Source organism: Zingiber officinale, chromosome 10A, assembly GCF_018446385.1.
Source record: "Zingiber officinale cultivar Zhangliang chromosome 10A, Zo_v1.1, whole genome shotgun sequence".
NCBI classification, from domain to species: Eukaryota; Viridiplantae; Streptophyta; class Magnoliopsida; order Zingiberales; family Zingiberaceae; genus Zingiber; species Zingiber officinale.
Window position 1 is genome coordinate 92,785,738 of NC_056004.1, and position 10,368 is coordinate 92,796,105.

General features: G+C 36.9%; 1 protein-coding gene across 2 annotated transcripts; it reads right to left on the bottom strand.

Annotated features, from left to right (window-relative positions):
* Window positions 1–1,417: 1,417 nt before the first annotated feature.
* On the bottom strand, window positions 1,418–9,662 carry LOC122026363 (SAC3 family protein B-like). Of its 2 annotated transcripts, none has more exons than XM_042585048.1 (15): window positions 8,963–9,662; window positions 8,673–8,851; window positions 7,355–7,555; window positions 6,980–7,252; window positions 6,636–6,880; window positions 6,422–6,522; window positions 6,105–6,320; window positions 5,797–6,024; window positions 5,619–5,710; window positions 5,443–5,536; window positions 4,623–4,715; window positions 3,745–4,535; window positions 3,569–3,631; window positions 3,365–3,479; window positions 1,418–3,282 (listed from the first exon to the last, which is right to left on the bottom strand). In XM_042585048.1, exons 2-15 carry the CDS (start codon window positions 8,819–8,821, stop codon window positions 1,513–1,515), a joined length of 4,431 nt encoding a protein of 1,476 aa, XP_042440982.1. In that variant the 5' UTR covers window positions 8,822–8,851; window positions 8,963–9,662; the 3' UTR covers window positions 1,418–1,512. The 2 variants fall into 2 exon arrangements, with proteins under 2 accessions (XP_042440982.1, XP_042440983.1); XM_042585049.1 differs by having other exon boundaries at window positions 6,636–6,893.
* Between the last annotated feature and the right edge of the window lie 706 nt (window positions 9,663–10,368).

Consider the following 10,368-nt stretch of genomic DNA (forward strand, 5'->3'; position numbering starts at 1 on the left):
ACTATTGCTTGTAAAAGAAAATTGATAGGTAGAGAAAAAAAAATTAAAAATAAATATATAAAATAATGAAATTTATAAAAATAAAAATAATAAATCATGAATTTATATATCTATCTTTAATTTTTTTTTTTTATGAAATTTTTTTTCTCATCAACGTATCATTATTCTTGTAAAATGATACTTTTTACAGGACACGAAAGGGACGATTGGTTGGATGGAACACGAAATTATTCCCCACAGGATTTCGTACGGTGGTTAGAAATCTTGTATTTTTTTTTTTTTTGAATAATCGGGATTCAATTTCTACTTTAGAATGTATCTACCGTGATTAAATTATTAGTGAAGCTATAGAGTTGGTACGTCAGAAGTTACCATGATAGAATATGGGACAGTGCTCTAGTGTTATTTTTCAGATTCTAAGAGATGAATACTTATATAAAAAAACACAAAATTATAATTTGGCGTGGATAGTTTGGAGTAAATAGTTCGATCTTAGGGGGTCTTTTGGAAAATTGATATTTGATAAATTATAAAATGCGGTGAACAATTTGAATATTATAAAAATCTAAATGCTTAGTTAAGTAAATTGCAAAAAAAAAAAAAAAAAAAAAAAAAAAAAAAAAACTGTCACAAAAAAACAAACATGAGAACATCTGCAAAGCTATTAACGTCGGAAGCGTTAATACATTTTATTATTATTATTATTATTTTAATGAATATGTAGTATTAACACGTTTAAAGTTTTGAACACGTTAATGTTACAGTATTCGAAAAAGTCATCACGTAGGTGTTAATACCTCATACATTAACGTCCGTTGTGGATGCCCTAAGAGGATCGATGCAATACGATGAAAGATAAAAAAAAACTTAAATAGAAAGCAAAGCGAAAGATCATGGCTTTATATCGTAAAAGGGCAAAATTGGTAAATTATTATTTTTATTATTAACGATTGACTAATGGTATATATAAAATTAGAATTCCCAATTAGAAATATGGTTTTAGAATTTTTAAAATACAGACAATCTTAGTGAAATTGATTGTCAATCTTTTTTAAAGATAAATAAAATCAATTGGCAATCTTTACCAAATTATTAAATACCTTAACATCCTGTATAAATCTTGTTCTTTTGTGGATCATAAATTTGAGGATGGAGTGCGATATTTCTGGTATGAATATATGAATATTATTCTTTTTTTTTTTACTTCGAATGTGAGGTAAAGAACACAATCGAACCGTCAATCCAAATAATCAGAAGAGCTTAGTGTCCGGAAATGTGTTCAAGCTCTCCAGTTGATATAATCACTTAAGCTATTGAACTGAGTCACCAGCATATAAATGAACCAATTTAAAAATATTAATAACCAAGTCATAAATTCTGAAAAGAAATTCCATGAGCATGCACGTTTCCATCAAACTTATTGAAACTTGTCTATCCATCTATTAAAAAATCTAAAGCTATGATTTTGACAATGTCTTGTAAGGCCGAATAAATAAAACAACACTCTACGATTCAAAAATAAACTGAAAGCTTTTTATCTATCTTGTCTTGCACTGCTGAACATTTTTGCAACAATTTGGCTAAATGCTCATCCAACTTAGGAAGAGGAATTGCAAGTGGTGATCTATATTTGTGCTCCCTTGCTACATTGTTAGTCTTTTCAGCATCGTCATCTTGATGCGCTATAGGAGCCAAAATAGAAACTGTGGGCTCATTAGCCATTAAAGATGAAGTTGAAGGCTTGGCAGGTGGAATAGGTCGCTCTGGAAGTGAAATATCACAGCTAATCTCGACAATCTCATCAAAACAAGGTTTTGATGTTAAAAGATGCATTGATTGAACTCCTGAAACACTTGAACTTGAAGATAGATTGGCAGTGATGTCATGAGGATACTCAACAGCAAAAAGGTTGTCTGCATTCTGCACCAACAAATATGCCACCGAGCAAGCCATATCTTTCAGACTCATTAATCGCCAATTCTGGATCCTCCTGAATATTATAGACCACCTCGGAAGGACATAGTAACAAGAGCCACAAAGCTCAATATCAGCACTAGTCTGAACCATTATTCCCGCCTCTCTAGCAGCTACTTCAGGGCTCAACATGTGACATGTTTTGCTCATGTAGCTTTCCAGACATTCTTCAAGAGCCAACTTTTGGTGATGGATCTCTAGGCTAGTATGAGAACTTTGCTTCAGCCAGGAAATATCATTCAAAAATTCTGGTAACTTACAAGCATTTATAGCACTAGTGAGTCCTTGAATTCGTACAGGTGAACTCCAGCCAATGCTTGGTAAGAAGGTATTTACAAAACATCGTTCGTAGCTCAAATTCTCAAGGAGATCAACCTCAGGACACGGCCAATTATTCCTATTCAAGGAAGCAGCTCTTGCAATTTCCTCTACCAATTTGTCCAATGCTGCATTGAAAACTGAAATAAAATGGTTTGGACCAAAGTTAGAGGCGTTAGCATTTCCTACAATCTCTGCATAAGATAACAAATATTGCAGGACAACTTCTCGGGTATTTATAAGATTAACACTAGGTTGCTCGGGTGAATTCTTAGCTAACCACAGGAGACCCTCTCTCAGTTTATCATCCTGGAAAAAGCCAATCTGTTTCTCTCTGGGGAGGCTACAGCATATGAATATAACTGAAAATAAAGAAACCCTTGTCATATCAGCATCATGAAGGCCAAGCTTCTGCATTATTGTGAATGAAGGGTCAGAGATTCCTTGGTCATACACATCACCGCTTACTATCAAAAAGGGTAGGTTGGATCCAGATGGTATGCATGCTATAGCATTATGAAGCCACACTCTTTGCATTTCCCATGGAATACTCTCTGATACATGGAAAATGATTGAAGTAGCCCCATCAACAAGATAATCTTTAGCAAGTATATTATAATCATCACAATTGGCCTCGCGAACTACAGTTAAGCAGCAGTTGTTACAAGCACTAAATTGGTTGTTAATCCAACTCCTCCATATTGATAAATGCGGCACAGAAACCACTGGTTTGCTTTTTTCGTTAGTAGAACCCATAACTTTTGAGAGTAACCATCTTGAAGACGCACCGTTAGATTGCCCCATCATGTGTAATGGCTGGACAAGTACAATAAGCTTCCAGCAAAGACATCTAGCATTGGGATTTCTTGAACTTAATATTGGTGCAACCAATTCTGAAACATTAATAGTTGACCATGATTCTTCTTGTTTCCTATATCTCTCTCTTACAGCAAAATCAATGTTAAGCTCATTGCCGGCAAGGCTTGGAAGCTGATTAATCCAACAAATTTAACAATTAAATCAATCATCAAAAAGCTTGCCAAATTCAGAGATTAAAATCAGAATTACTCACGGTTTTAAATTGTCGAATGGGTGGACCCAGAAATAGGGAATTAAATGCTGAATTTGCTAGCATAATTTTTTGCTCACGTCTTTCTCTCCTTTTAGTTGCTTGCTGCTTCCATTTTCTGATTATTAAGCAAAGTAGCAGAAAAAACAATAAGAAATTAAAAAACTTATGCAAGTTACTAATAGTGTGGTAAGAGAAGTAATGAACCTCAAGATCAACTTAAGCTTCACTCGAATTTCTCTCTTTTTTCTTGCGTGTTGCTTCCATTTCCTGATTATCATCCAAAGGAGGGGGCAACCAGAAAAGGACAATGAGCACTAATGTAAGTTCTTGATAGTGAAATTTCAAAATTCATAATGCTGTAAAAAGAGCAAATGAAGAACCTCAAAATAAGTCTCAGCTTCTCATTTGCAGCTTGATTCGTCTGGTAAGGCATTAACAATTTTTCTTTTGTTTCTGGTTCTCTATTTATAACTCGATGAAATTGTGAAGTAGAGGTGACCTTGTTGACTATAGAACTTATAGGTACTATGTTCCTGACAGAAGTCACATCTGGAATGGGCATACATTTATAATTCAGGAGTGGATCTCCTTGATGGAAAGCCTGGGAACCATTGGCAAACATTTTGACCGGAGAGACCACGGTTTGAGTCATAGGAACTGTATCCTGGCGATGGACAGCCTCCTTGCTAAGCATAGGAACAACTGCATATGGTATCCCACCAACAAATGCAGATTGAAATGAACCACTTACACTATGATTGTGTGAGAATGTATTTGCTTCTGCTTCAACCATTTTTTCATCATTAATTTGCACATCAAGGGTCTTTCTTGGGTCAGTAATGGCCCCAAGAGCAGTAAAATCACCATGGTCATGAATTGTGTCTTTGCTTCTAATTTTTGAAGTATCTACTTCAGATGCATCAACTCTTTGTTCAAACATCTCCAACTCCATAGATATAGTTTGTCTTTTCTCAGCCACAGGGAAGATAATGGGACTAGAACAAATATCATGAACAACCCTCTCTGATTTCTTGAGGAGCACAAACTGTGAACGTTTTGTAGGGAAATCCTCTTCACTGTTAAGAAAAGGTCCTCCCTTCACCATATAGGTTTCCTCAAATTCCTTTAATTCAAATCCATGATGTTTTAAAAGATTTTCTACATCCTCTCCCTAAGAATCAGAGACGAATTAAATAACAGCTTTTGGACAAGCAAAATAGGAAAGTTACTTGACCCAAACAAACAAATTTTCACATACCTCCAAGCCCAGCCATCTTATAACATCTGCGATAGGGATTCCTTGATTATTTGGAAGACTACTGTGTAGAGAAGCAAGTGCCTTTTTTCTTATCTGGAAAAAAGAGCTCTATTTAAGCTCTCATCAAACCATAACAATGTGTATATGGAGAGTAACTCAAACAGTCTAAGCATTCTAATAACATCAGCCACATGAGCAGGGAATTCCTCTCAGTAGAGATCTTTGAAAAATAAAAATAAAAATGTCATTTGAAAAGAAACCAGATACAAAACGCATAAGGCTTCTTTCACAATTTGCACTAGATTGAATTTGTACAAGAAATGTTTGCTTTTGTTTTGTGTTCTAGCACTTGGGTTTTCAATATAGATGTCGATCACAAAAAAATCAAAGTGGCAAATCTTTTAACCTGATCTTTAATTTACTCACACTAGATTGGTTGGATATAGATGTTTCATGCAACCTACCACATCAAGGGAGCAATCACTGATAACTATTTTTAGTCATCACCTCTCCTCCATTTCACATCGTAGGATAGAAAAACAACAATCAACACGGGAGATGTGCAAAGAATCACAACCCATATATCCAAGGATTATGCAGGAAAAAGGGGGCAAATGGCAAATTAACTTTTAGTCAATGATTTTCACCATTTGACTAGACTTCAACCCTATTAATATGAGAATTTAATGGGTTCATTTATATTCACAATTTCTGATGTCAAGTTATTTATTGGAAACTCAAAAACTAGAAGTATGTGACAAACATGCAACACTTTCTAAGAATGTATATGAAAGAAGCAGAAAGAAGAAAGAAGACACACCTTAGTAAAGTGAGCATGCATCAAGCATGCCTGTAGGTAAGTTGCCTTTCGTGCAAGATGAAAGAAGTTTATATAATTACCCATTTTACAAGCTCTGGAAAGGAAAGCTTCTTTGTTATAATTGCTATGAAAAAATAAAACCAATATAAGCCAGTAAAAGTTCTGGGTAAAAGTACCTTGCTACATTTCGGGCAAACAAAATTTCGGAAGAACGTCTAATTTCAGGAGTCATCTTAGCAAGATCACGTGTCAGTTCCATAGGATCCACCTATGTGTATTTATACATGTATCATGTATGATAAAAATAACATCTCCATATAAAAAATAAAAAGCAGATAGCAATATATGACTTACTTTGTATCCTGGATGCTTATCTACTTTGAGGAGCGCATAATAACCACGAAACTCCTTTTCAGTTGACACACTAATTCCTTTCTTTCTATGATCATCATACATATGAAATAACTCAACAGATGTCTTATTCATCTGCTCAATGTTTAGATGCGCATCAAACCCCTGGGAAAAGCCCTCTCCTTTACTGTATTCACACAGCTCATGCATAGCAATAATATGGAGTCTAATCTGGTGCAAAAGAGAGTAACTTGATCATGTGAAGTGAATTGCTTTAGGGTAAAGGATTAACATCTCAGAAAGTATTGTACCATTTGCTCAAGCATGAATATTGCCCGGTCATTGAAAATATGCTGCATCCTGAGGTCCATCCTTATTGCTCGCATCCGATCCCACAAAAAATTGTAAATATTCAAAAAATCCTCATCATACGGCTGATTCAACAAACTTAGTAGATAATCAATTGTTTTCTGCAAGACTGGCATAGGCCTAATTAGGTTGGCATCACGCTCTGCTGTCCTAGTGTACTGCAGGAAACAAAGTAAAAAAATGGTCTTGTCATTTGAAATGAAAGATGATTTCAGAGTCCATTCTATCAGGCTAAGAAGACAATGACTGAGTCAACCACCTTCTTTACAGCAAGATACTTGCTAGTTTGGTTTCTCTCTCCATCAAGTCTTTCGTAGCTATCAAGATCTCCTTTCCTCTCACGTTCTGCCCTCTCCGATTCTGAGACATTTAAATCACTTCATGAAGCTGAAGGAAGAGCATTTTAATATTTGCCAAAACTTATAAAACTCCCAGAAGACATGCATAAAGTTTCAAGTTAGCATTTCATAGACCTGGACACATATCGGGGCATAGTCCCACCACCGCTGTAGATGATTCTACTCCTTCAGACTGAAGTAAACTATCTCCTCTGCTTGATGATCCTGTTTTCTCAGAAAGTTTATGAGTGTCCATGTCCAAAGAAGTATGGTGGAGTTTACTTTCTGAACTCTGATCCTTTGATTTCACCCGGTTTTCTGTAGGTTGGCTTAGTTCCACTCCGAAGCGGGCCAACCGTCTTGCCTTTGCTTGAATTTCTCTGCAGATGAAGGCTAAAATCAGAAAAAGTAAATGAATTTGTACATGCATCTCTAGCCCATAAATCTAAAATGAAAAAAAAAAAGAATTATATTGACACCTATCAGAGTCATGTTGGTGAGAAGATGAACTTAAAACTGAAGCAGAAGGTTGATTGGGAGACCTATCCCTTTTGTATGATCTTGACTGAGGATGATTGGCTGAAGCATCCTCTCCATTATCATACAGGTAAGAATCATCAACAAGTTTAAACCTTGTTTGAGGCATAGAGAAATTTTCTGTAGTCTGGTCCTCTGAAACCAGCAGGTTTTCTGTTGGTTGTCTTGGCTCGACTCTGAAGTAGGTCAATTGTCTTGTCTTTGCTTGAACTTCTCTGCACAGATAACTAAATCAGAATATAGAAATGAATTTGCACCAAGGGGGCATGCAACTCTGCCAACTAAAGCACAAAGGTCAAATAGAACACTAGAGATACCTCCTAGAATCAGGTCGGGCAGAAGATGAACCTAAATCAGAAGTGGATGGCTGATTGGGAGACCTACTCCTTTTGTGCACTTTAGAATGAGTATGCCTTGTTGAACCATCGTTTCCATTATCATACACATCAGAGTAATCAACCATTTTTGACCTCCCGCGTGGCATTGAATCAGTGTAATAAACAGGAGAATTTCTGGGACTGGAAAGTCCAGCAGTGGATATGTTAGGTGTGAAATGCATTGAAAGCATCCATGAACGAGTCAAAAAAAATCAATGAAACAAACAGTCAGAACTACTGAAAACAGTAAATATCAACAAAAGAGAACTACTACCTAAATATTAACCTACATAGAAGTATAGAACCAAGTTGACCATTGATTGATCAATGTACTTAACTAACTAGTTTCATTATCAATTTCCAGCATTGTCCATGATTTCACTTAAGATATGTTTTTATTTTATTACACATTCATGACACCAAATAGACAAATCTTTAATCCAACCAATTTAGACAACAATTTATTGTTTCAACAAACTTGATTACTCTGTCTGGGAAATCCTTTTTGTGGCAGAAAGCCTTTTTACTTGGGTATCCTTCAAGACTGATCGAAGGCAGAAGAAGGGTGAGAAATGCTGTGCAGTTTTTACAAGGAGCAGAAGACTTTTGATTCAAGCATCTAAATAAAATGAATTTTTAAAACTTTGGTTGCAGCAATTCCAAAAATCTGTTCATAAATCCCATATGTTATTCACTCCATGAAACACAATACATTCTTCTACTGAAACATAAAGATAAACTCCACACGCTTTCAATTATCTTACAATCTAAAACAAAGAGGCCAATAAAAAAATTTTGTTATTAAAGCACCTAATTTAGTGAAGAAAAACATGCTATCTTATTGTACAATGTAAATTTGGAAATAGTTATTGACAACAACCTTCAAAAAAATTCTATCAGTAATATTATTTTTTATAGAATAAAAAACGGTTTTATCTTTCAAAGGCATAAACAAGTAGACTTCTAAGATGAATGCTCATTCATGAACAGTGAGTCCTAGTGTCTCACTATCGACGTATGGCCTGAACACTAAAAAGGATTCTTATACAGGCTTGCAGCTAGGTTTAGCAGCTTCCATCAATTTCCAACAAATAATTTGCAAGAGGAGATTCCATTGCACCATCTTCCTAAAACAAATGGCCTTCTACATAGAACATGGCAACCTCAAATCCTAGAACACTTAAAATTTACCAACTGAAAAAAAAAAAAAAAAAATCTAAGCCAAAACTAGAGCCGTGAATGAAATTTTGGATTTTACCTATGTGTTGGAGAAGGTACTTTTGTCTTCTGTGGCGATGACTGCAACCAATTCACTTGGTCAGAGGCAGCTCGTTTATTCTCATGGGAAATATCAGGTTGCGGAGGGGTCGGGAGGGAGGCACTCTGCTTGACTCTTTGAAACGCCATTGTCTAGGAGAAGGAACGGAGCAATAATTCCTGCAGAAGTATTTGATTTACTTAGAAGAAACCTTAACTATGATACGTTTGCATAAACTACCAGAAAAACTGAGAGAACTCGGATAGTCCCAAAGGGCTAGCTCGACTAACCTAACTGTCCGATGCAGCCAGTCCTCGCTTTCCTCGCCGCTGCCTCAGAATTCGGAGGGGAGCGACGGTCCTAGGCGTCTCCACAAATTCCCCTACGGTTTTGTCACCGCCGCCTCGTGGAGAGGCACGCCGTATCAGACGCTCAGCCCTCCACCGCTCTAGCTCTCTCTTCTTCTATAGGCGTAGGAAATTGAAGGAATCAGAAACCCTAGCGCCGTTCCTCCGGCGAAAGGTCTCAGCTCCGATGCGCCCCTCACGCAAACGCAAGATCAGTTGCCTCACAGTATGCAGTTTTGGGCCATGCCTCTCAATCGGACCAGGTTAAGCTATCCTTCCAAACTTGTAGGCATTCCAAGAGAGGTTCTTGGGCTGAACTTGCTCTTCCACCGGCCGACCGACACAGCAGCGGATTCAGCAATAAACCAACAGAAATAGAGAGAAATAAGAGAGAGGATAAGAGGTGAGGAGAGTAGGATTACTGGGGACGGTGCGGTGGGCCGACTAGGGATGGGTGGTGGGTGGCGGGCGGCGGGTGGATGATGAGGGAAGGGCAGTGAGGTGTGGCTAAGGGCGGCCGCTACGGGAGGGATGCAAGAGTGGCGTAAGGCGGTGGCAGCTGGCGGTGGAAGCTGGCGGTGGCGGCAAACCGGTGGTGGCGACGGGTGGCGACGGCGAGCTGGTGGCTGCGGGAGAGGGTTACGGCTCGAGAAAGGAAAAAGAAGAAAATAGAAAAAATGGGAATTATATAATAATCTTTATTTTTTTAAAAAATAACAATTAAATACAATTAATCCAAATAAATTAAATAAAATTAAAAGAGAACCATGAAAAAACGAAAATTCACGGAGATTAATATTTCATTTAAAATAAATTTTTAATGTTTTTTTATTATTCACTCTGAGTTTGGAGCCTGGTTTGTAAAATCGTGATTTTTATGGTACGATTATACACTCCTAAATTCAGAAGTACCAAAATGATAGAGTGGGAAGTCATATTTGTTCAAGATGGTTTAAAAATTTTTAAACCATCTTGAACACATAAATAAGAAATTGCAAGTTGCCGGGCCGGTTCCGGTTCATTGGATGTAAAACCGGCGAACCGCCGGTTAACCGGCGGGTTGAACCGTTCATTTTTTTTAACGGCTTGAACATGGGTTAACCCTGGTTCATAGTTGGAACCGTTAACCGCGGTTCGAGTCATGGGAGGGTTTTTAGGTATTTTTTTCAACGGTTAGGATCATTTGACCGTTTTTGATCAATGGCTATGATTTAGTGTTCGTTACTATCAAAACTCTATAAATAGAGAGCTTATTTCATCATTTTCACACACATCTTCTCTACTCTTAATCTCATTTTCGTATTCTCTATACATTTTTGCTTTTAGTTTTCAATTACAATGGAAGGAGG